This window comes from Phocoena phocoena, chromosome 4 (assembly GCF_963924675.1).
Source record: "Phocoena phocoena chromosome 4, mPhoPho1.1, whole genome shotgun sequence".
NCBI lineage: Eukaryota > Metazoa > Chordata > Mammalia > Artiodactyla > Phocoenidae > Phocoena > Phocoena phocoena.
Window position 1 is genome coordinate 75478967 of NC_089222.1, and position 25902 is coordinate 75504868.

General features: G+C 41.1%; 1 protein-coding gene across 1 annotated transcript in view; it reads left to right on the forward strand.

The window, feature by feature from the left end:
• Positions 1–24061, forward strand: part of SLC12A8 (solute carrier family 12 member 8) — a 113369-nt gene extending 89308 nt beyond the window's left edge. The window contains 6 exon segments of the mRNA XM_065875847.1: positions 843–1039; positions 1041–1477; positions 12345–12442; positions 12992–13109; positions 20858–20918; positions 23896–24061. Of these exon segments, the coding sequence (XP_065731919.1) occupies positions 843–1039; positions 1041–1477; positions 12345–12442; positions 12992–13109; positions 20858–20918; positions 23896–24061 (1077 nt within the window).
• Positions 24062–25902: the final 1841 nt, after the last annotated feature.

Consider the following 25902-nt stretch of genomic DNA (forward strand, 5'->3'; position numbering starts at 1 on the left):
AACATAGACTGAGGATGGAGCTGGGGATTGCTCTAAATGCAGATTTCAGAGATGTGGAGAGGCCAGCGACAGAGACTAAGGAGCAGTCGATGACAAGGAGACGAACCAAGAGAAGCGAGGAGACCAGGGAGTGAGCAGCTGGGTCAAATGTAATCCTTAGGCCAAAGAAGGTAAGGACTGAGAAGCGACTATTGCTTCTGGCCCAAGAACTGTGTCAGTGACTGTAAGGTATAGCTTCTGTGGAGTGGCAGGTTATATGGAATTAATGCATCTTCTCCACTCCTGTCCTCCTAACAGTCACCATACTCCCCCTCCATTAATAACAGATGTGCACAAATGTGTGTGTATGAGAACATGCACGTGCATGTTACTATTGGAATTCCCCCACCTCAGCCACCAATGATGCTGCTGTGTCTTCCAGGGTCTGCCACTCCCGTTAAGGTCATTTTCTCCATCAAAGCATGGGAAGAATCAATTTTGCACTTCTTTGATTTCCAAGGCTGGTGTTAAACCCAGTGAAAGACGAAAGGAGAAATATTTGTGAAATCCATGTTCTATAGGATTGTCCCATATTAATGGTTACTAATACAGTTAATGCCTGTTGGATGTGTTGGGTGCCCACTGTGTGCCAGGGCCGCGTCAAGCATTTTACGTGCATTAGCTCTGATCTCACAGTAATCCCATGGGTCGGATGTCATTATCCCAAGTTTGTAGATGAACAGTTAGGAACACACCAAGAGTCACATGGGAGAAGTGGCTGAGTCATTATGAGTTGTTTCTATCAAATACTGTGATTTTCTTCTGAAATTTCACGGTCTTGCATGTTATTTTTGTTTCTGCAGAAAGGGCCAAGTAAAACACCCGTAGCTGCCATCTGCCTGACCAGCTTGGTGACCATGGCCTTTGTCCTTGTGGGTCAGGTAAACGTCCTGGCCCCCATCATCACCATCAACTTCATGCTGACATACATCGCAGTGGACTACTCTTACTTCTCCCTGTCCATGGGCGCCTGCAGCCTCCCACAGGTGCCTGAGTCGGTGCCTGGGAGCTCTCCACTGCTCTGAGCACCTGCTCCTGGAGAAGACTCCCAGCTGTGGCTCTGAGGGCGTTGCCTGGAACCTCTCTGAGGGCACTCTGCTAGAATTCACCAAGGACATGGACCAACTCCTCCAGCTAACCAGGAAGCTTGCGAGTAGCCAGCCCGGAGGAGGAGAGAGCCACGGGATCCCAGAGAATCAGAAGGGGAAGACCAAGAAGGCCACCAAGCAAACCCTCCAAGAGAGCTTCCTCTTAGACCCCAGGTCTCCTGCTTCCTTCCCTCCTGAAGGCTGTGACGGGTGGCCTACTGCCTCCTGGGAGGGGCAGGGGCCCCATGGGAGCATGCCGAGTTCCAGAAGTGAAGGGGCTCGGCCTGGGGGAGCCTGTGGAGAACAACTCATCCCTGAGCCCAGTAATCAGCCCAGGCCAAGCAGAGAAGGTGGGTGCTTTGGAATCACATGGGGCCTCCTAATTTGGGTGACTACTCAGTTATCACAACCCTCTTTCAAGTCCTTAGTTCATTTTATAGCTGGGTTTAAAATCCTTGTGAATTTTGTTTGGTATTTACTTTTAAAAGTTATGGTCCGATATCAATTGACTTTGTAATTCTACTCTGGTATAGATAGTTAATTTTAAACAGAAATTTCTGTCTACTCCTGTATGTTAAGAGCTGGGAGCCATGGCTAATAATCAAATATTAATTTCATTTTACTCAAAAATCAGCCAACATGAATGAAACCAGTTTCTCCTTTCAAGGGAAGTGGAGATGTGTTTTGACAAACTGCCTGGCAAGGACTCAGTGTGTTTTGTCTCTGGAAGGTGAATCTCCCAAACCAGGCAGGAGGGAATGGAGAGATCTGTAGGCACAGAGACACAGGGAGAGACTCTCAAAGGGAGGCTTCCGGGGCATGAGAAATTCCGAGAGAAAGAGAGAACTCAGAATTTTTTAGTCTTCCATATTGTAGGTGCTTTACATATATTATTGCATGTAATACAATAGATATTAGCATTTTCTGTTTTACCAGTGAAGACCCTGAGTCCCAGTGAGGTCACAGAGATGAAACCGATACTATGCTCAGAGCTGATACCTTGCACAGCTGGACATCACACCCAGGTCTCCCTATATTTGAAGCCCATTAACCTGCTTCCTGAGATCTGTACAGACAAGTGTGGGCAGAGAGGAGGAGGCAGGTGACATAGAAGGAGATGTCCAAAAATAAATGCTTTACGTTCTTCCGTACACCTGCTTCTCCTTCTTTACCTCCAAATTGGTGGGTGGTTTTTAATGGTAGGAGCATTATTAAAAATTTAAAAACTATGTTATTTTTGTCAAAGTAATGAGTACAGTTTAATAAGCCAAGTGGAGTGAAAAGTCACATAATCAGAGATAGTAGTTCCCACTCTTCCATACCATCCCTCTGACTCTTCTGCCTCCCCTAGTCCCGCTCCCAGAAAATCCCGCTTTCAACCAAAAAGTTGCTTCTTCTGTTAACCTTCATGTTCGTAGATAATATATTTGTATTGCTACTTCTTGATATGTCAGTTTCACCTCTTGATTTCCTATTATGATAAATGAAGACTAGCTCATTTATGCCACTCTTAATTTCTCATCCAATGTCCCCAGTATAATTACATCACAGTTTTTTAATTAATCTAATAGCTAGTATTCATATTATCATGATTAAGTAAATATTGCTTAACTCTGAGCCATATATTACGCTATGATTACATTTCTTTTTTTGTCCAACTTTTTCTGTTTCCTGGGGTTAATAATAGCCTTGGGTTTTTTTGTATTTTGTTTTTTTCAGTATGTGGGCCTCTCACTGTTGTGGCCTCTCCCGTTGCGGAGCACAGGCTCCGGACGCGCAGGCTCAGCGGCCATGGCTCACGGGCCCAGCCGCTCCGCGGCATGTGGGATCTTCCCAGACCGGGGCACGAACCCGTGTCCCCTGCATCGGCAGGCGGACTCTCAACCACTGCGCCACCAGGGAAGCCCAGCCTTGGTTTTTTATTTGGTTGGTTTTGTGTCATCATTTTTTTCTAGATGTTCTGGCGGGTATGGCAAACGCCTCTCAATGTTATTTTCCAAATGCTCAAATTCTTCAGAAATTTATCATATCCATTTGTTTTTTTCCCCCCTCTGTCCTATGGCTCTTATTCTGATCCACTCTAGTCTGTCAGTGCTTTCAGTCTGCTACAAAGCTGTTGTCTTGGAATTCCTCTATCACACTTCTCTGTCAGATTCAGGGGACAAGATCTGTTGGGCGTGATATCATGGTAGACTTCTGTCTTTTTTTTCCCCTACTCAGCCTTGAATGACCTCCCTGTGTTTGAAGAATTTCCAGTGTTATGAGTCTTGGTGGGAGGCACAGCAAGCCTTTCACTCTTAAAACTGAAAATGTCAGATACTCAGTTTTCCCGCCCCTCCTGCAGAGTTCAGGCACGGGACCAAGGCTCGGCTAATTAGATGAAGCCTCCATATACTGGGAACTGGGAACCTGAAGAAATGGGGACTTTGAGGAACTCTCTGGAAGCATGATAGTGGCTGCAGGATGACTACATTCCTGGCTCCACCATCAGAGCTTTTCAGGGTCAGAAGTGTCTAGACCTTGGTGCATGACACTGTGGTGTCCCCACTAGACTGCCCAGACATATCATTTTGAGTGTTGTCCCTGGCTATATAGCTCTGAACTTGATTCGCTAGCCTTTCCAGGTATTCTCAGAGGCTGGGAAATGTCGTTTTAGCTGGCTTTGTTGCTGCTTCACATGAAATCCTGTGGGGTTCTTTCTTTCCCTAAGGAGGAAGGGGAGATTGGGTAACAACGAGTCTATGCCACAGCTCTCCTGTTCTTAATTTCCAAGAGCTCTTGGCTGTGACCTGATTTGTCTTTATCTTTTTTTAAAAAATGTTGAACATCATCTCATTCTTGTTTTATAGGTATAACGCTTATCTTATTTTTCTGGTAATATTACTTATTCTCCCTTTAAAGTCTTCTTCTGCCCTGTGTCCTTTAGATTCTTTTCTCTTTGGCTTGGTCTCACTCTCTCTTTTATATTGGCTTAACTAAAATGTCTGTTGATCTTTTGATTTCTTTTCCTATTTAGAAGTAAGTAGTGAAAAGCTGTTTGGAAGACCTGCATCCTGGGCAGAGCTTACTGCTTGGGGCACCTCACTGTAGAATGATCAAGAAGCTGGCTTTTTCATGGGAGAATCCCCAAGTGTGATTAGCTAGAGGTTTCCTCCAGAGAAAAGTCCTTGAATCTCTTGCCTGGGGGTCCCCCAGTTGGCTGTTTGTGTTCAGGGAGCCGGGTGACATAAGGAAGTTGGTGGCCTCCCACTCTTTAGGATAGAGACTTCATTGAATTCCCCAGTTTCTAGCTCCATTCCCCCCACTCTTTGCTATGTCTGGTGTCCCAAGTTCAGGCCCTCTCTGGTTTGATTTCTTCAGAGGAACCCTCACATACCTTGGGGAGGGGGTCAGGCAAAGAGGGAGTTATTTCCTAGCTACATGGCCAGAGGAAAGGAACTTGATGTCCAACTGGTTCATATACAGTCTTGCAACAAGTCCCCTGCACCGTATCACTTCCCAAGGGTGGGTACTTCTTGGTCCTGAACTTTGTGAGGTCTGCTGGGGTGCACTGGGCTGCTCATTGCTGGCACCCTCTCTATGGGCCCTAGAGTTGGTCCTGCTCGGCTCTGCTGTCTGTTACCATTCCTCCGTCACTGCTCCACCTTCCAAGACTTGTTTTTATCTTTCCTCTCTCATTCTCCTTGTGTTTGTAGGTTTATGCCTATTTAATGCCTTTTCTGTTTTCTCAGTGGGTTATCAGGAGAGATGTGTGGTCAGTTTGCAACATTTAATCATTGAAGTTGCCCTATCTTAGAAATGTCCCAAGCTCTTGTAAACCCCTCTGTCTCCTCCATCCTTGCTGCCTTCACCTTGGTTCAGACCCTCATCATCTGGTGCCCAGACTCTTGTTAATCTCCCTGCTCATCTCCAGCCTCCAGATTCTCCCATATCCTGTTTCTCCTTTTCATTGTCCACTGAATGATCTTTCTAAAATAAAACTCTCATCATGTCTCTCTTACTTAAAAACCTTCGTTGGAATCTATTACCTTCCATCCCGGTGTGATTTGCAAGATTCTTGGCAATCCTGCCCTGCCCCACCTTCCTGGCCAGTTTTCTCATGACAGCTGCCATGTACAAATGTCCAGCTATACCCAGACACGTGCCCCAAACACATCATGTTCTTTATTCCTTCCTGCCTTTGCACATTGCATCACTGCCCACTTCCATCTGAAAAACGCCGACTTAACGGTTTAAAATCCATTTGACTTTTCAGACCCCCTCTGAGAAGGAGTCCCTGATTTCCTCTCCTGTGCAAGCATAACATTTGAGTCACACTAGTGGTATAAACACTTATCACATTGTTTTATACATTTGTTTACACATTTGTCTTCAGGCCTGCTTGTCGTCTGCCTATCTTAAGGAGAAGAAATATTAGCTTTATCGCTTTGCCTCCAGTCTGTGAGCTTCCTTTAGTCACAAACCATGTCTTTCTACCTTGTATTCATCAACAATATTCCCACACAGTACATGGCATCGACAAACACTCAGTAAAGGCTAATCAAATTGATGAACAGTTGTACAGATATTGGCTAAAAATTTTAAACATTGACAGGTAAAGTAGAATAGAAAGAGTTAAACTATTATAAGAACCTAATGTGTGACAAACCAGATGCTGTAAAATAATAAGAATCAAGTCACTATTGAATAAATATTGTTGAGAGCAAATGGATCAAAAAATTAACTTGGGGCCATATTTGATACCTTATATAGCCACAAATTCCTTATTTATAACAGCTGTGCAAGAGAGAGATTTCTGACTACTGAAGACATCATCAAAGACAAAAAGGATCTGATTAAACAGAAATAAAAAACATTTGCCCGGCACAGTGTCACAGAAGGAAACAATTATTCTGACAAACACAACTGATAAAAGCATACCTTCCAAAGCAATTTTTTCTTTTTTTTCTTTTTGCGGTACTCAGGCCTCTCACTGTTGTGGCCTCTCCCGTTGCGGAGCACAGGCTCCGGACGCACAGGCTCAGCGGCCATGGCTCACGGGCCCAGACGCTCCGCGGAAGGTGGGATCTTCCCGGACCGGGGCACGAACCCACGTCCCCTGCATCGGCAGGCGGACTCTCAACCACTGCGCCACCAGGGAAGCCCCAAAGCATATTATTTTTAAAGACAGGAAGGTCAAAATCCAGATTCTACTAAAGAGAGGTCAGAAGAGATGAACATGAAGTTTACATATGAAAAACCAGACTCATTCACTGTGCGTTCAACAAACTAACTTTTATGGTTAAGTGTTGAATGCTGTTTGTAGCTAAAGATAGACAGTTTTTATTGAGTCTGTCCCAGGTGCCTGGCACAGAGATAATCACTTAACATGCGGATTAGCTCAGCTCAGCTCAGATCTAGGCATTGTTATTACCTTTTTCCAGATGACAAAGGTGAGGCTTAGGGAAGTTAAACTCTTGCTCAGGATAGGAGACAGCTAGAATTTGAACCCAGGTCCATCTCACTTTAGAGCGTGTGTTCTTAACCACTACACAAAGTGTATACTGCTTGGGGCCAGTGTCTATTATGAACTAGGTCATTGTACTGATTAATTGAGTCCAATTTAAACCACCACTGAGATATTTCATATCTGTTAAGCTGTCAAAAATTTAGATAAAAAATAGTAGGTCAGTGGTAATCGGGTATATGTACACATTGCTGGAAGCAATGTCAATGGATTCATTCCTTTTGGATCCATTGATTAAAGTTTTTCATCACACTTGGGAGGTTTTGGGCCATGATTTCTTCAGAAATCAGCAATTTTGCTGCCAGAGGGAGCAGACTTGTGGGTTGTGCCTTTGTAGGTTCAATGTGGTGAGCAAAGTAAAAAATGGAATGGGGAAATCCTCAGCTTTGCTAGCCTGAGGGACCCAGCTAGGGTGAGCAGTGGAACAGCCAGAAATTTAATGGGAAGATCCTAGAAATCAGACAGCTGTGGAAGGACTACAGCTCCCCACATCCCCCTGCTTGGGGAGCCTAAGAGAGACTGACAAAAGTCAAAGCCAGGGAGCCTAGAGAGCTGCAGCTTCGACTGTGCTTCCCAACCCACGCACAGATCTGCTGGCAGAGGGTGGAAGCCTTCTGGGCCACACGGACACAGGCCAGCTCCATGCTGGTAAGAACTGTGCTGGGGGTGGGAGCAGCTCAGGAAGAAGGCTGTAGGCTCTCACCGTCCTTACCCTCAGCTCCAGCAGTTTTTGAAAAAATAAACACTTCTTGGTTTGTTGTCTCCGTTTGGTAAATTTCTAGAGCCCCACGTGATTGTTTTTGATAATTTTGTCTAGCTGTATACCTGTCTCTTACGGAGAGGATTCACTGACCTCTTTACATTGTGGTAGCTGGAAGTCCCTCTGGTTCATTCTTTCTGGAGAGTGAGCTTTCAAGATGTAACAAGAAATATAAAACTGTCTAACTGCTCTGACTTAGTAAATCTGTTTGGGGGGATTGTATCTCAAGGAAACAACCCCAAACCAAACAACAAACCGTAAATATGTACAGGAGTCTCATAGCTGCATTGTTGGTGCTAATGACAACCTAGAAATAACTTAAATGTGCAGCATTTGGAAAGTGGTTAAAAGATTATAGAATCAACATGATAAGATCCCACATGAACCTGAAACATGATCCTTTGTGAACCACATCAACACACATTCTTGGTTTGTACATGCCAGCTAGAACTATGTGTTTATTTATCCTGATAAAGGTATGGAGTGCATTTCCAGAGATGGTTTAATATTGATTTTTAAGTAATTTCTGTAAAATTATTTAAATTCGTGATTTTAAAAATTGACATAATGTCTTCCCCCTTCATGCTTAAAAAGTCTTTATTTCTGCATGGGTTTTGTGAACATAGAACTTGTTAGACATACCACTAGCTTTTAAAAGACAATTTAATGTTATGCATTATGTTTATTATATTTGATTTTTTTTTTTTTTTTTTTTTTTTTTTTGTGGTACGCGGGCCTCTCACTGTTGTGGCCTCTCCCGTTACGGAGCACAGGCTCCGGACGCGCAGGCTCAGTGGCCATGGCTCACGGGCCCAGCCGCTCTGCGGCATGTGGGATCCTCCCGGGCCAGGGCACGAACCCGTGTCTCCTGCATCGGCAGGCAGACTCTCAACCACTGCGCCACCAGGGAAGCCCTATATTTGATATTTTTAACATGCCTAATGCATGGTTCTGCTTACCTGTTTGTTTGTTTTGTGACTAAAGCTTGATAAAGTTGCCTTCCCAGTTGTTATTCTAGTACTTCTAACACGAGAAGCGGTCTCCTCCCACCACTAGTCTGTAAGACTTATTTCTTCTAGCATAATCCTTGAAAAGAGAAAAAAAATTCCTTCTGTCATTTTGGAAGGGTTTTGAAACCATAGCTGTTCAGAATTCTGAATAATTGTCTGCCTGCATTGTCTGTCATACCTATTCAGAGTCATTGAGCATCATTGACTGAATTCTCGCTTGCATTGCTGATGTGTAAAACTGCACTGTGCTTGCCTGGAAGACACACCCCTTCCTGTGACTCTCCCTGGAGTTCCTCAGAAAACACATACACATACACACAATTCCCTTGGGTACAGTGTAATTGAGTTGGTGCAAGGTCAAGATCAAGTGTGAAACAGTGAGCTTAACATTTGGCAAACCTCAGAGAAGCAGAAATCTAAGTTCTTCACCAATAGTGTTTCTTCTTAATAATCAATGGAGCAGCTGTATTTCACTAAGCCTGTGATTGAAAAAATGAATCATGCATTGCACATGTTGAAAGTATACAATGTAATCAAAGACAATCTTAACAGTGTCTTTTCTTTTAAAAAAAAGAATAGAGCCATCAATTCAAATCAGTCATGCACCTTGGAAGGATTCTTTAAAATTTATTTTATTGAAGTACAGTTGCTTTATAATGTATTAATTTCTACTGTACAGCAAAGTGATTCAGTTATATGTGTATATCCATTCTTTTTCATATTCTTTTCTATTACGGTTTATCACAGGATATTGAATATAGTTCCCTGTGCTATACAGTAGGACCTTGCTGTTTATCCATCCTATATATGATAGTTTGCACCTGCTAATCCCAAACTCCCAATCCATCCCTCCCTCACCCCCCTCCCCCTTGACAACCATGTCTGTTGTCTATGTCTGTGAGTCTATTTCTGTTTTGTAGATAAGTTCATTTGTATCATATTTTAGATTCCACATATAAATGATATCATTTGGTATTTGTCTTTCTCTGTCTGACGTCACTTAGTATGATAATCTCTAGGCCCATCCATGTTGCTGCACATGGCACTATTTCATTCATTTTTATGGCTGAGAAGTGTTCCATTGTATATATATACCACATCTTCTTCATCCATTTATCTGTTGTTGGACATTTAGGTTGTTTCCATGTTTCGGCTATTGTGAATAGTGCTGCAATGAACATAGGGGTGCTTGTATCTTTTTGAATTATAGTTTTGTCCAGATACATGCCCAGGATTGGGATTGCCGGATCATATGCAACTCTATTTTTAGTTTTTTGAGGAACCTCCATACTGTTTTCCATAATGACTGCACCAATCTACATTCCCACCAAGAGTATAAGAGGGTTCCCTTTTCTCTACACCCTCTCCAGCATTTGTTATTTGTAGACTTTTTAATGCTGGCCATTCTGACATATGAGGTGATACCTCATGGTAGTTTTGATTTGCATTTTCCTAATAATTAGCAATGATGAGCATCTTTTCACGTGCTTGTTGGCCATCTGTATGTCTTCTTTGGAGAAATGTCTATTTATGTCTTCTGGCAGAGTTTATTTTAATCCACAGTTAATAAGGAGACACTTCTTGAGCACTTCCTATACACAGACCCCTACATGCCTAGATTTGGTATTTAGAGATACAAAAGACGGCCCTTGCCCTCAAGATATGGAGGTATAAAAGATAAGTATAATAGTTGGAAGTATATGGTAAAGGCAGACATGTTGAGAGGGTGAAGACTTCCCTGGGACCTAGGATGATTGGTCATTCGTTTAGCTTCACGTATGGGACATTTACTACATTCCAAGTGCTGTTCTAGGTGCTGGGGGTGGGGAACGTGCTGAACAGACATAGAAGGTCTCTGCTGTCATTGAACTTGCATTCTAGCAAGAAAGACACATAATAAACAAGCAAACACACATACTGTGATGTCAGTAAGTGATAAATAGTATGATGAGTAATAAAGTGGGGTAACAGGATAGAGACTAGAGTGGGGAGGGTGGTTCTGTTTCAGATAGGTTTTTCAGAAAAGATCTCTTTGAGAAGAGGATATTTTAATGGAGAACTGAATTGTATAAAGCAGTGAACCATGCAGAGATGTGGGAGAAGAATTATAGGCAGAGGAAATGGCATGTATAAAGGTACAGATGGAAATTGGATTGGCAAATTCCAAGAAGAGCAGAAGTCCAGCAGTGAGTGGAGAGGAGTGGGCGGGGGGAGAGAGGTAGGAGATGAGTATAGCAAGGAAAGCAGAGGTCAGTCCTGTGTAGGGCCATGCACTCCATGGTGATTATGACAGAAGGTCACGGAAGGTTGTAGCTAGAGGTGTGATATGATCAGATCCAGCCTTAAGAAGATCACTGGCTTCGTAAGGAATAGATTGTATAGACGTAAGAGAAGGACCTAAAGCCTGTTTTGAGGTATATTAATTAAGGGAGGCTAAACTGCTATCACAAATAAACAAAAACACAGTGGCTCAAACACAATGGAAATTTATTTCTCACTTGCACTAACAGTCCAGGAAGGGTGTTCCAAATCAGTGGGAGGCTCTCCTCCATGCATTGCTTCAGGGACCCAGGCTCCTTCCATTTTTATGACTTCACCATCCCCTAAGTCCTTATAATGAGCAAAATCAAGACTGAGTTACCACGTTCTGATTTCGGACACAGAGAAGAGGCACACCTACTCTCTCAAAGACTCTGATGCAGAAGTGACACCACTTGTGTTCACATTCCATTGGTGAGAACTTAGTCACATGGCCACACCTAACTGCAATAAAGAAGAGTGCTGAGGACTGAATGAATGCTAGGATTCTCCAATACTTGGGGGTTGGAAGGAGGAGGTGATCCAGCAAAGGAGACTGAGAAGAAGTGGGCAGTGAGATAGGAGGAAAACTAGGAAACTGAGGCATCCTAGGAACCAAGAGAAGAGTGTGTTTCAATAAGAAGAAAGTGATCACATGTGTCAGGTGCTATCTGAAAGGTCAAGTAAGATGAGGAGCTGACCATTGAATTTGAAAAGATTCAAGTCATTGCCAACCTTAGGTAGAGTCATTTTAGTGGAATGGTATATACAACCCTAAAAGTAGGTTGAGGAAACAATGGAAGGTAGAAACCATATAGGCAATTCTTTTGAGAAGTTTTGCTATAAGGGAGACCAAAAAATAGGATAGTAGCTAAAGGGTGACCAGAAGGTATTTCTTTAGTTGGGAGAAATTACAGTGTATTTGTGTTTGATGGGGATGATCTAGTAGACTATGGAAAAATTGACGAAGCAAAAGCAAAATCCTTGAGCAGGGCACAAATAACAGGGGTGGGCCTTAGGTAGGAGCCAGAACTGTTCATCTACTCTGAAAACAGAAAGGCAGAAGAGAGGGTACAGATGAAAGTGGGTTGGTAGATTTGGTGATGAGAGGATATGAAAGCTGTCTTTTGAGAGGAGAGGTTGGAAATTTGTTACATCAGAGAGAAGGAGAATGAGTTGACTAGGTATAAGACTTCTGAGTGGTGCTGAAGCATGGAAGCAGATAACATATCCAAGGGAGTACTTGCTGAGAGTCTTGGATCATGGAATCTAAGCTAGGTAAGAGGGTAGTGAAAAGAGGAGGTAGGTGATAGGAAGCAAAAACATACTAGGGCAAGTTGACTGAAGGTCCCTCTGTGGTCTATGAGTAGTTGGGGTGGGAGACAGCAGAGCGAATGAGAAAAAATGGAGGTGATGGGCTGAGAATAAATTGATTGAAATCACGATTTAGGAGGTGTAAGCTTTCTGGTAAAGACAAGCCTCAGTTGTGGCAAAGGGCGTTAATGGTTGAAAAGAGTGGAAGTTGTCTTTTAGGCTGAGTTACAAAATTGGAGAAGAGGAGCTCATAAGTATTTGCTAATAAAAATACTAGAGGGTTTGGTAACAAATTAGTAACCAAGGATTTTGGCTCATTTATTTTTTAGATTTCTTCCTAAAGTCCAGGCTCCAGGAACAAGATATCCAGAGGAGACCAACTTCTTTCTACACTCGCATATGCAACCCCTGGGTCTCCCTGTTGGGGGTGAGTAAGTTCATTTTGATCTCAACTGTCCTTGAGACTTAATTCAGGTGGATACATGTGTGATCTTGTGGTGGGAGTTGGGGGAGGAAAGAGGAGTCTCATTAGGAGCAATGTGATTTAACTGCCTGTTATATTAGAATTTAGATGAGGCTACATATGGCAAGGTTACGTTTAATGAACCACTTATTTTAATCAATGGTTTACTTTTTAAATAATTAATCATCCCTGATAAACTCTGAGTCACCTAATTTCTAGATACACCATATTAGCATAATTTTACTCTAACTTGTTTCTCCTAGAAAGGAGTAGAACAAGGACCTAGGATAGAATGTCTATTGATTGATTGTTTTGATTAGAGGGTACTTTCAGGATAATGTCTTCTCAAATATCGAGGGGTTTTTTGAATTATGAGTGAACTTCAATTATTCAGACTTATAGAGTGTTCAGAGGTTGACGAGAGGACTGTTGTTTCTTAAGGCCCTAGCCTTGTGGCTTGCTTACTGTGTGTTTAAACCATTAGCTGACTTGCACTTCCTTCTGTTTCCACAGGCTGTTGGGTCCCTTCTCATCATGTTTGTGATCCAGTGGGTCTACACCCTGGTTAACATGGGTGTTGCTGCCATTGTGTATCTCTACATTGGTTGGACCAGTTCTGGGCTTCACCTTGGTAAGCAACAGAGTCATTTTGCCACCACCTCCTTTCTTCTCTTTTAGCATTTATTGAAAAAAAACCTGTTTCGAACACCTACTAAATGCCAACACTGACTCAGATACAAATCCCACTTTCAAGGAGCCGACAGTCTAGGAGAAAAAATATGGCATGCGCATAAATGATAACAAATGAAAAATAATAATAAACCGTGAGGTTTGTAAGACATGTAGAAGTAAAATGGATGACAACAATAGCACAAGGGCCAGGAGGGAAGAAATGGGGATATACTGTTGGAAGTTTCTTATAGTATGCGTGAAGTACTAAAATATCACTTAAAGGTAGATTGTGGGCTTCCCTGGTGGTGCAGTGGTTGAAAATCTGCCTGCCAATGCAGGGGACACGGGTTCGAGCCCTGGTCTGGGAAGATCCCACATTGCCGCGGAGCAACTAAGCCCGTGCGCCACAACTACTGAGCCTGCGCGTCTGGAGGCTGTGCTCCGCAGCAAGAGAGGCCGCGACAGTGAGAGACCCGCGCACCGCGATGAAGAGTGGCCCCCGCTCGCTGTAACTAGAGAAAGCCCTCGCACAGAAACGAAGACCCAACACAGCCATAAATCAATCAATCAATCAATCAATCAATCAATAATTTAAAAAAAAAAAAAAAAAAGGTAGATTGTGATAAGTTAAAAATGTGTACTACAAACCCTAAAGCAACTACTAAACTACCAGTATACCTTGGAAATATTGTGAGTTCAGTTCCAGGTCACTGGAGTATTGCAATAATGCGAGTCAGACAAATATTTTTGTTTCCTAGTACATATAAAAGTTACGTTTACACTATACGGTAGTCTGTTAAGTATGCAATAGCATTATGTCTTAAAAAACAATGTACATAACTTAATTTTAAAATACTTCATCGCTAAAAAAGGCTAACCATCATCTGAGCCTTCATCAAGTCATAATAGTAACATTAAAGATGACTGATCGCAGATCACCATGAGAAATATAATAATAATGAAAAAGTTTGAAATATTGTAAGAATTACCAAAATGTGACACAGACACAGAAAGTGAGCAAATGCTGTTGGGGAAATGGCCCTGATAGACTTGCTTGATCCAGGGTTGCCACAAACCTTCAACTTGTAAAAGATGCAATACTGGGAAGCACAGTAACAAAGTGCAGTAAATGAGGTATGCCTCTAACACAGCAAAGAATTACAAGTAATAAGTCAATAAAGGGGATAAAACTGAATTAAAAATACTCAGATCAATGTTAATTAGAAAAAAGAGAATAGACCAAAAACAAATAGCAAGGTGGTTTATATAAATCTAGCCATATCAATAACCACACTAATTTTAAATAGTCTAAACACTCCCATTCAAGGACTTCCTTGGTGGCGCAGTGGTTAAGAATCCACCTGCCAATGCAGGGGACACGGGTTTGAGCCCTGGTCTGGGAAGATCCCACATGCCGTGGAACAACTAAGCCCGTGTGCCGTGCCACAACTACTGAGCCTGCGCTCTAGAGCCCATGAGCCACAACTACTGAAGCCTGCACGCCACAACTACTGAAGCCCATGCACCTAGAGCCCATGCTCCATGACAAGAGAAGCCACCACAACGAGAAGCCCGAACACCACAATGAAGAGTAGCCCTAACTTGAGGCAACTAGAGAAAGCCCACGTGCAGCAACGAAGACCCAACAGAGCCAAAAATAAAAATAAATTAAAAAATTTTTTAAAGATAATTAAAAAAATAAAATGAAATAAACACTCCCAATTAAAAGGTCTAAGCACTGAGATTGTCAGATTGAATAAAAAGGCATGATCCAACTATATGCTATCTACAAGAAACCTACTTTCAATATAAAGACACAAATAAGTTAAAAGTAAAAGGATGGAAAAAAGATATATCATGGTAAGATAAATCAGACAAAGCTGGAGTGACTATATTAACATCAGACAAAATAGATTTCAGAGAAAAGAATATTACCAGGGATAAAGAGGGTCATTTCATAAAGACAAAGGGAAAATTAATCAAGAGGACATAATAAATCTTAATATTTATGCACTTAAAAACAGAGCTTTGAAATATAAAAAACAAAGCCTGATAGATCTGCAATAATAAGTAGAAAAATTCTCGATTATAGTCATAGATTTCAACACCTCTCTCTCAATAATTGATAAAACAAGTAGGCAAAAAATCAGTAGGGCTTTAGAAGACTTGAATAATGTTATCAATAAACATGGCCAAATTGATATTTATAGAATATTCTACCTAACAACAGCAGAATATATATTTTTAAGTGCACATGAAACATTTACAAGCATAAACCATATTCTAAGACATTTTTTAAAGTCTCAGAAAGTTTAAGGGTATTCAAGTCAATTCAAGAACAAAAGGGGAAGTAAATTAGAAATAAATACCAGAAAGATGTCTGGAAGATTCCCAAATATTTAGAAACTAAAGAACACTGAATAACACTAAATGACTAAGAACACTAAGGAGCACTAAGTAAACTAAAGAAACTAAATAACTCATGGTTCAAAGGAGAAATAAGTAAAATTAAAAAGTATTTGAACAGAATGAAAATGAAAATATAACATCAAAATTGTGGGACGCAGATAATTCACTACTTAGAGGGAAATTTACTGCGTCAAATGCTTATATTAGAAAAGAAAACAATGTCTCAAAATAATAACCCCAGTTTCCCACTTAAGAAACTAGAGAAAAAGAACAAATTAAACCCAAGTAAGAAGAAACAGGGAAACCATGAAGATCAAAGTAGAAATCAATAAAATATAAAACAGGGAAAAATAGAGAATGCCAGTGAAACAAAAAGCTGGTTATGTGAGATCAAAAAAATTAACAAACCTCTACCCAGACTGGTCAGAATAAAAGGAGAGGAAACACAAATGCTCAACACCAGGAATGAGAGAAATGACATGACTGGAGAGTCTACAGACATTAAAAAGGAAAATAAGGAAGTGTTTTAAACAGCTTTATGCAATAAATTTGACAGATGAATTGGACAAATTCCTCAAAAGATATAAACTATCAAATATCAAAGCTCACTCTAGAAGACATATAGGGCTGTTTAGGTCATCTATGAAAGAAATTAAACTTGTCATTAAAAAACCTTCCCATAAAGAAAACATTGGGCCCAGATAGCGTCACTGATGAAACCTATCTAACACTTAAGGAAGAGAGAATATCAGTTTGATACAAATGCTTCAGAAGACTGCACACCAATATCCCTCATGAACATAGATATAAAACTTCTTAACAAGACTTTAACAAATTGAATACAAAATAATATAAAAAGCATAATAATACATCATAACCAAATGGGTTGTCCTAGGAATTCAAGGTTAGTTTAACATTCTCCCTCTCTCTTTTTTTAAATTTTTATTGGCCTATAGTTGCTTTACAGTGTTGTATTAGTTTGTGTCTGTACAGCAAAGTGAATCAGTTATATGTATACATATATCCCCTCTTTTTTGGATTTCCTTCCCATTTAGGTCACCACAAAGCATTGAGTAGAGTTCCCTGCGTTATACAGTAGGTTCTCATTAGTTATCTATTTTAGTTATCTATCAGTTCTCGGTTGTTATCTGTTTTGTACATAGTAGTGTATATATGTCAATCCCAATCTCCCAATTCATCCCACCTCTCCTTCGCCCCCTTGGTGTCCATAGATTTGTTCTCTACATCTGTGTCTCCATTTCTGCTTTGCAAATAGGTTCATCTGTACCATTTTTCTAGATTTCACATATATGCATTAATATACAATATTTGTTTTTCTCTTTCTGACTTACTTCATTCTGTATGACAGTCTCTAGGCCCTGGTTTAACATTCTTAATCAATCAATGTAATTCACCATATTTACAGACTAGAAGAAGAAAACTACAAAACATTTTGAGAGGAAATTAAAGAAGAAATTAAAGAAATAAATGAAGATTTATACTATATTCATGAATCGAAGGTTCAATTCAATATTCTTAAGATGACATTTCACCTCAGAATCTTCTATAGATTAGATATAATCCCAATCAAAATCACAGCTGCCTTTTTTGTAGAAATTGGAAAGCAGATCCTTAAGTATTTATATGGAAATTCAAAGGACCTAGAATAGCCCAAGCAACTTTGTAAAAGCAAAACAAAGTTGCAAGACTTAACACTACCTGATTTCAAAACTAACTGTAAAGCTAAAGTAATCAAGACAGCATGGTATTGGGATCAAGATAGATTAAAAAAATCAATGGACAGAGTAGAGAGTCCAGAAATTGCAAAGGCAATTCAGTGGAGGAAAAAAATAGTCTTTTCAGCAAATGCTGCCGGAACAATTGGAAATCCACAAGCAAAAAACAAACTTCATACATCATACAATGTAAAAATAGCTCAAAATGGATCCTAGAAAATATAGGGAAAAATTTGTGACTATGAGTGAGACCAAGATTTCTTAGACACAACACCAAAAGCAGGAAAAAATATTGATAAATTGGACTTCATCAAAATTAAGGACTGTTCCTCCAAACACACCGGTAAAGGAATGCAAAGACAAGCCATAGACTATGAGAAAATATTAGCAAATCACATGTTTGAAAAGGACTCGTACCTAGAATATATAAAAACCTTCAAAACTCAGTAATAAGAAAACAACAAAAAATTTTTAATGGGCATAAGTTTTAAATAGGTTTCAGCAAAGAACATATATGGTTGACAAATAAGCACGTGAAAAGGTATTCAGTGTGATTAGTCATTAAGAAATGCAAATTAAAACCACACTATAATATTATTATACACCTATCAGGGTGATTAAAATTAAAAATACTGATCATGCCAAATGTTGGCAAGGATGTGGAGCAACTAGAGCTATCATATATAGCTGATGAAAATGTAAAAATAATACGATCACTTCGTGAAACCATTTGGCAGTGTATTAAAAAAATATATATCTGCTATATGAATTAGCGACCGTACTCCTAGGTATTTACCAAAGAGAATTAAAAGCATACGGGCATACAAAAATGTGTATATGAATATTTATAGCAGCTTAGTTTGTAATAGTCAAAAACTGAAGACAGTTCACATGTCCACCAACAGGTTACTCTGTAAGTATAGTATAGCCATACAACGGAATACTATTTCATAATAAAATGAATGAACTATCGATATATGCAATAGCATGAATCTCAAAATAACTGTGCTGAGTGAAAGAAACCAGAAAAAATGAGTACATAATGTAATATTTTACATATATACATATGTAATTATTAAAAATGCAAACTAATCTCTAATGACAGCACTATCAGCGGTTGCCTTTGGATGAGGGTGGGAGTGTGGATACGAGGGAGGGAGGTCTTATGAAGTGGCTTGAGGGAGTTTTTGGAGGGGATGGATATGTTCATTATCTTGCTTTTAGTGATGATTTCACAGTATACGCATGTGTCAACACTTACCGAATTGTACACTTTAAATGCATGTAGTTTGTTCTAAAAATGTACCTGGGATTTGTTTTAATCAGGTATGATAAGACACACAGACACAGAAATTATTATCATGAAGAAAGAAGTTTATACTCACAGATCCCTAGGAACAGGAGGGTCATGCAGGGCCACAGCGGAGAGGACCAGGGTTGGTCAGGAGGCAAAAGAGGAAGTGGGGAGAGCATGGCCCATAGCCTTTATTAGGCTTTTAGTGGGAAAGAATGGACAAGGCAGGTAGATAGCTGAATAAGTTTAGGATTAGGTAGTTTGAATAATTTCAGGGAACTCTAGGTTATAGGGGGTGGTCTCTAGTTGTCTGGTTTTTGGCCCTGGGGTGATTTAAGGCAGAGGAATATTGGCTTGATGAGTGAGAGCTTGATAAAGGAGATGGTTGGGGGCGCGGGCTCTGGATTGGTCGGTTTGTATATCAAAGGTGTGCTCATAGGAGAGTTGTTTCCTATCTCTAGGAATTAGCACCTCTAGGATCAAGACCCCAAGTGCCAGAGCACCAAGAATAAAGAAAGGAAGGGGCTTCCCTGGTGGCACAGTGGTTGAGAGTCCGCCTGCCGATGCAGAGGACACGGGTTCGTGCCCCGGTCCGGTAGGATCCTGCATGCCGCGGAGCGGCTGGGCCCGTGAGCCATGGCTGCTGAGCCTGCGCGTCTGGAGCCTGTGCTCTGTGGCAGGAGAGGCCACAACAGTGAGAGGCCCACGTACCGCAAAAAAAAAGAAAAGAAAAAAAAAAAGAATAAGGAAAGGAAGAAAATATTATCAATACTGTATGTCAGTTATTCCTCAATAATAAAGCTGTTTTAAAAATACATTCAAGAGCCCTTTTCATCAAAATTCTACAATGTCCCAATTTTTAAAATAAAGTAATTATGTGGTTTTAAGTCCTAACTAAATCAGATGGACCATAAGAATCCAGGCAAAATGAAAAAAAATGCTTCCAAATTAGAATAGTCTGATACACATTTTTGAAAGAAATGCGCTTCAAACACTTGAGTCACATGTACATTAAAAATAATGCTTTAGAAAAAGTCATACTAAGGGTCCTTATATCAGCTAATTTAATGGAGAAAATATATTTTAATTAACATAGTGATTACATCAGTGATTGCTTCTGAATTTCTTAGAAGTTAGTTTGATCCTAAGAAATTTAAATATTTCCCAGAAATTTATTTACAGGAAAGTATGAAATCAAATTTCAGGCCAATCTTCATCTAAAATTTAGATAATTTAGAATCTAAATGAGCATCAATAGGTAGGACCAGTTAATAGAATATTTATGTTTATTTTCTAAATACATGTTATCAGCTGCATACTGTTGACATTAGTCAAGATTCTAACATAAGCCTCTTAAAATAATGCTCACTTCCTGATCATATATTGAACATGCTCTAATTAACCAGTTTTCAACCAGCCATATATATATATATATATATATATATATATATATATATACACACACAAACACTCACATATATATATAAAATATGAATATGGTGGAGTGAGTATATATAATTTGGAAAAGCACTTTATAAAATTACATTTCATTTGCTTTCCTAAAGTTATATATAATTCATTTTGTGAGATTTTTAAAAAACTCACACCAAAGGAGAAATGGATTTAAATAAAAAGCTTTTTAAACAAAGTTGATAAACCATATTCAAACCACAGTGCGTCTGATGTCAGGATATTTGGTCACTGTCAACAACAATCTCACTTCAGACTTCAGCACTAACATTTCCACATGCTATTCCACAGGCGCTGTTTGATTCACCCAGCACCTGAAGAAAACTTCCTAAGGGCCAGATCCTGTGGCTGTTGTGCTGTGTGTGTTACCAGATGAAAAAGATGTGCTTCCTGGCCTCAAAGAGTGTATGGTCTAGTAGGGGACTTTATAGTGTCTACTTAAACACATAATCAGTTTGAATCTAAGGAAAAAAATTATCAAAATTAAAAAAAATTAAAAATTCCAAAGACTGAAGTTAGCAAGTCCTGTGCTGGTTTCTCTGTAAATGCATTCCGTTTCTTTCTTGGGATTCTGGAGTTTGGAAATCAACGTTTGGTAACTACATATAAGTATGAAGTCCTGCAGGTTGCTGTCAGAGTATTACAATGGATGTTGTTTGGTTAGACTGAAAAAGAAAAAAAGGTTTTTTTGTGCTATTGTGTGTGTGTCAGGGGATGTATATTTATCCCATTAAACCTGGGATTCTAGATGCATACGTAGAGCCTTCATAAATATTTATGTCTATTTCTTCCCTGCAGGTTTAGCCTCCAACTTCAGCCTTTTCAGATGGATGAGGTCTCTTCTGATCCCCTCCTACAGGTCTGTGCCAATCTGGGGCCAGGATGAGGGGCTGGGATGTGCTAAGGGTGTTTCATTTCTTGCTGGGCTTGGGTGAACTGTGGTGTGAATACCTGACGATTGAGAACCTCAGACTGCTCCTCACAGCCCTCCACCACCCAGCCTCCCTGCTTTAGCTTCTCAGAAGCTTCCTTTGGCCCATGTCTTCTTGTCTTCTTATCCTCAGGAATCATGAACAGAGGCTTTCTTTAGAATCTGGTTGCAGAGTGATATAAGTCCAGAGAGTTACTCTCAGTGAGTTCACAGTCTAAGACACACTAGCGTTAGTACTCACACACAAGACCAAGGCCCAGAGAACTCCCATTCTTCCATCTCAAGTCAGAGGTAGTTGACATGACTGTATTGGTGAAAGTGCAGAGGCCAAGTACAGAAACAGAGTAGAGATCCTGCAGGATTTCTGTGGGACCTCCGTGTTCAAATATTCAGGGAAAGGGAAGAACAGACTTTCCTGAGAAACAGGAGAAGGCCTCACAGGGAAGGTAAGCTTTCATGAGTGCCCTAATCTCTCTCTTCCTCCTCTACCCTTCCAGTGCCAATGCGTCCTCACCTTTGAAGGCCTCAAGACTCTGGAAATTACCTCCCTCCCCTTTCAATATCAGTGAGGGGCCAAAGCTACAGGCTGGGAAAATCCAGGCAGAACCCAACTAAGTGTTTATTTGGTTTCATTTTGCTGGTTTGTTTTTGAAACTCTAGAAGTCTGGGTTGCCCTTGCCAATATTTCCACCTTCCACGCCCAGACGTTGCTGATGGATTATGGGACCCTTTCCCATTGATCCCAGATGTAAGTTCAGAATTTTTTTCCCCATTTTTTTTTTATTGTGGTAAAACACACATACCATAGAATTTTTTAAAGTATACAGTTTAATGGTATTAAGTACATCCATACTGTTAGGCAGCCGTCACCTCCAAGCACCTCCAGAATGCTTCATCTTGCAAAATGGAAACTCTATACTCATTAAACAATAACTCCCCATTTCTCCCTCCCAAGAATCCTTCTTAAGACAACTTTTTATAAGCACTGCCAATCTGTTCAAGTTGGCCCAAGAAATGAAGGCTGGCTGCTAGATCCAGCATCAAATGATGATGAAAGGAGCAGGAAACCAACAGGGAGAGGGCTGGCAGGGAGAGTGGTGTGTAGGGGGGTAACTCCCTGCTGTTTGCTTGGAAGCTGGGCTAAATGTCCTGTATGGAGCTGTGGTGTGGGTGTGTCACCTCTCTGCCTCTCTTCCAGGCTGAGGCACCAGGTTGGATGACTCAGATCACAGCACTGATCCATTTTCCCCAGCCTCCTAGGCCTGAGGGCAAGTAGAGTTTAAGTGGAAATAGATTCTGTGTGAAAGCTGCCTGCAGATTCTGGAGCTACAGCTGGTGTGTGGTTGAGAGTATTTGGCCTTATCTGATTTTACATGAATGTTTTTAGGTATTGTAGGCTTTGCAAATGACCATGGGAGGTCACTACTCTTTTTTGGACTCTGAATTTCTGGAATTTCACCTCTGAGATCACTGTTGCGCAATGTGGAAAGAAGAATGTATTAGGAGGAGATTATTCTTAGAAAAGGGCAGTACTTTGGCTGGAAGAGAACCTAGTCCACACTATTCATAGCTCTGTGAGCTTGTGGAGTGGTTGGTGGAGGCCTCAGCTAAGTCTCAGTGTCAGATTTGCTGGCCTCATCATGGTGACTGAGCGATATTTTGTGATGGTTGTTCAGGAGGGTGAAAGGACTAAGAAATGGTGATCCATTTAAAAGTAGAAATTGGTAGCTGTGTTTTCTCTTTTGTAATTTTGAGTGTTTTTCACACCTGTTGCCCCAGATGCTCTTCAAAACCAAAGAAGAAGAATATTGTAGGGTGTTTTGGGCGAAGGAATTTGGCTGTTACTTCCTCTGTTACACCTACAGTTCCCAGAATTATGTGAAATTAAGCCTGACCTTAAGAAACAAGCAGCTGCAAAGCCTTAGTCGTGTGATCCAAACTCCTATAACAGCACGGTTTTCTAGTCAGTGAAGCTTTCTGCTTAAGTTCCACAGATTTATAACAAGGTTTCTACCAGTTTTTTACAACTATCAAATAAATATATTCCTTATTTAAACAGTTGAGCGCTGCTACTTATAAAGCAAATGATTCTCTCAGGGCAAAGTTTTAAGAGAAAAATCTGTGCCTAAGGTGTGATTTCAGGACCTAGCATAGGCGGAAGGAACTAGAAGGCGCCTGAGAAGGTGAGAAAATAGAGGCACGAGGAGGTGAAGAGGTTTGCCTGAGGCCACCAGCCTGATTCATGGCAGAGCTGTGACTGTCTCTGTCTTCTATAGATACCCTGGCTGCCAGGATGGTCTTTCCTTACTCCTTTCTGCTGTCAGCAGTTTCTTCACGCATCGCTAACATGTTTCTTTACCAGTTGATTCCAACTCCAACTCTTCTGCGGACCCTTCAGTGACAATGGCATCCGTATTGGGACTCGCTCTTTGCCTTAGGCGAGCTTGGTACCAAAAGCCCTTGCACTTGACCGTGTAGCTGCTTGCTCTGTAAACCTCGGCTCTGGAAATCGTTCCTCCCTCAACTTTCTTTCCAGTGAACCAAAGAGAAGGTTTCTCTTTCTCCTCACCTCAGCTTTCCAGCCTCTCCATTCCATTATTTCATTTGACAAGAAAGCCAAGTAAAGCTACAGAGCCCCAACACAACAGCATTTGGAAGGTTATTTTTATAGTTTTATACATTTCTACTAAAAGAAGGTAAATTTCACTCTTTGATGCTTATGTCTCATACTTCGGGTTCATGAAGTATTGTACATATAGCTTTCAACAGTTATGTTGTTTAATACATGTTTATTAATAAACACGACATTTTTGCAAATCATTTCTCCATCCCAGAGGAGACTTACCGCCACTGGTTAACGTTTGGTCTTTCCTTCTGACCGTCCTCCGTGTTTCTCTCACCAAAGGAACCTGCGATCCCACCAAGAGCAGGTAATTTTGGCGCCGTCCCTGGCTAGGGTTGACATGGAGATGACTCAGCTCACCTAGGAGAACGCAGACTTTGCCACCCGGGATCGCTATCACCACTCCTCCCTCGTGAGCCGGGAACAGCTGATGATGCCTCTGTACTAGAGTTCTGAGTCGTCAGTACTAGGCAGCCTGGGACCCTCCCCTCGTGTAGCTGTCCAGGGTACAGTGGACCCAAATCCCAGAACCTTTGTGAAGCTGGTTCTCCTTGGTAAGAAACTCAAAGACCTGTCCTCCCCCTGTCATTTTGGATGATGGAAATGTGCATTCTGGTCTGGAGCACCACGGCTAACCAGGGGACCCACTGCAATGGTGGTGGCCCCTGAAACACGCCTCCAGTCTGAAGGGCTCCATGTGGACCCCAAGACTTGCAGGTGTCCAGACCAGATTGCTTGTTCTGAGTGCCACAATAAATGGTTATTTTAAATTTTATTTTATTATTTATTCCTTGAATAAATAATATGCTTACATGGTTCCAAACCCCAAAGTAGAATCGTATATGTAGTGAAAAGTCTCCCTCCCATCCTTGTTTGTCATCTGCTCAGTTCCTACCCCCTACCCCAGAGATAACCACTCTTCTTAGATAACGCTCCCCACATTTCGTTACGAATGTACAAGCAAATAGGAGTGTGGATTTTTATTACTCCCTTTTCATCCACAAAAGGTAGCATATCATACATGTGTTCTGTACCTTGCCTTTCCTCTTAACAATCTATCTTGGAGACATTTCCATATCAATACATATGCCGTTTCCTCCTTCTTTTTCATTATATGAATGTGCTATAATTTATTTCATCAGTTCCACAATGATGGCGTTTGGATTGTTTCCAGTCTTTTACTATTACAGTCAGTTCTGCAGTGAATAATCGTGTTCATATGTACAAGCATGACGAATATCTCTAGGATAAACTCCCGAAAGTGGAATTGCAAGATCAAAAGGTACATGCATTTGTAAGCTATTATTGTTTAGTGAAGGTCTTTTTAATTAAAAAGTTAAGTTACCATGAATTACTTAATGGTGACTCAACATTCTCAAAAGCACGTGTGGTGCCCCGCGCTCTGGACACCTTTGCAGCTGTTTTGCAGTATGAACACATGAGGGGACAGGACAATTTTGGTTCCTCTATGAGCTCAGTGTGGCATTCATCACAGGCATCCAGTCTGGGGGCCAGGGCCCTGGCTGTGCCTACATGAGTTCAGCCCTGGCCCAGAGTTGGTGGTTTCACCACTGAACCATGGAGGGATCAGTTCTGACCTCTTTCTTCTGTAATAGAGCTTCTCAAAGTCAGTGTGCTAAGAAACCTGGGAGGCTTGTTAAAAGTGCACATTTCTGCAGCTCAATACTGGAGGTGAAGCTTGGGGGTGAGTCGTGGACTTTACTTTTTTCTTTTCTTTTTTTTTTTTTTTTGCGGTACGCAGGCCTCTCACTGTTGTGGCCTCTCCCGTTGCGGAGCACAGGTTCCGGACGCGCAGGCTCAGCGGCCATGGCTCACGGGCCCAGCCGCTCCGCGGCACGTGGGATCCTCCCGGACCGGGACACGAACCCGTGTCCCCTGCATCGGCAGGCGGACTCTCAACCACTGCGCCACCAGGGAAGCCCCATGGACTTTACATTTTTAATGAGTGCCTCAGGTGACTCAACATAGGTGACCCTTGGACACCATTTTGAAAAATGTTGACCTGTTGGATGAAACGGGCTTAAAGTAAGTTGGGGGTGGGAATGTCATGATTAGGGGCCAGTTAGGTCTCAACCTTCTCTCTTAGAAAGTGAGATCTGTTGATAGTTTACGCTTACTGTTCACAGTGAGATCTAGTTTATAATTACTGTTCATGCATCTTTGGGGTTAAATACCAGACTTCCACACATCATTAGAAACAATGTAAAGAAAGCAAACACTGAGTTAACTATAGGCATGTGGGAAATCATTAAAGACAATATTCATGAA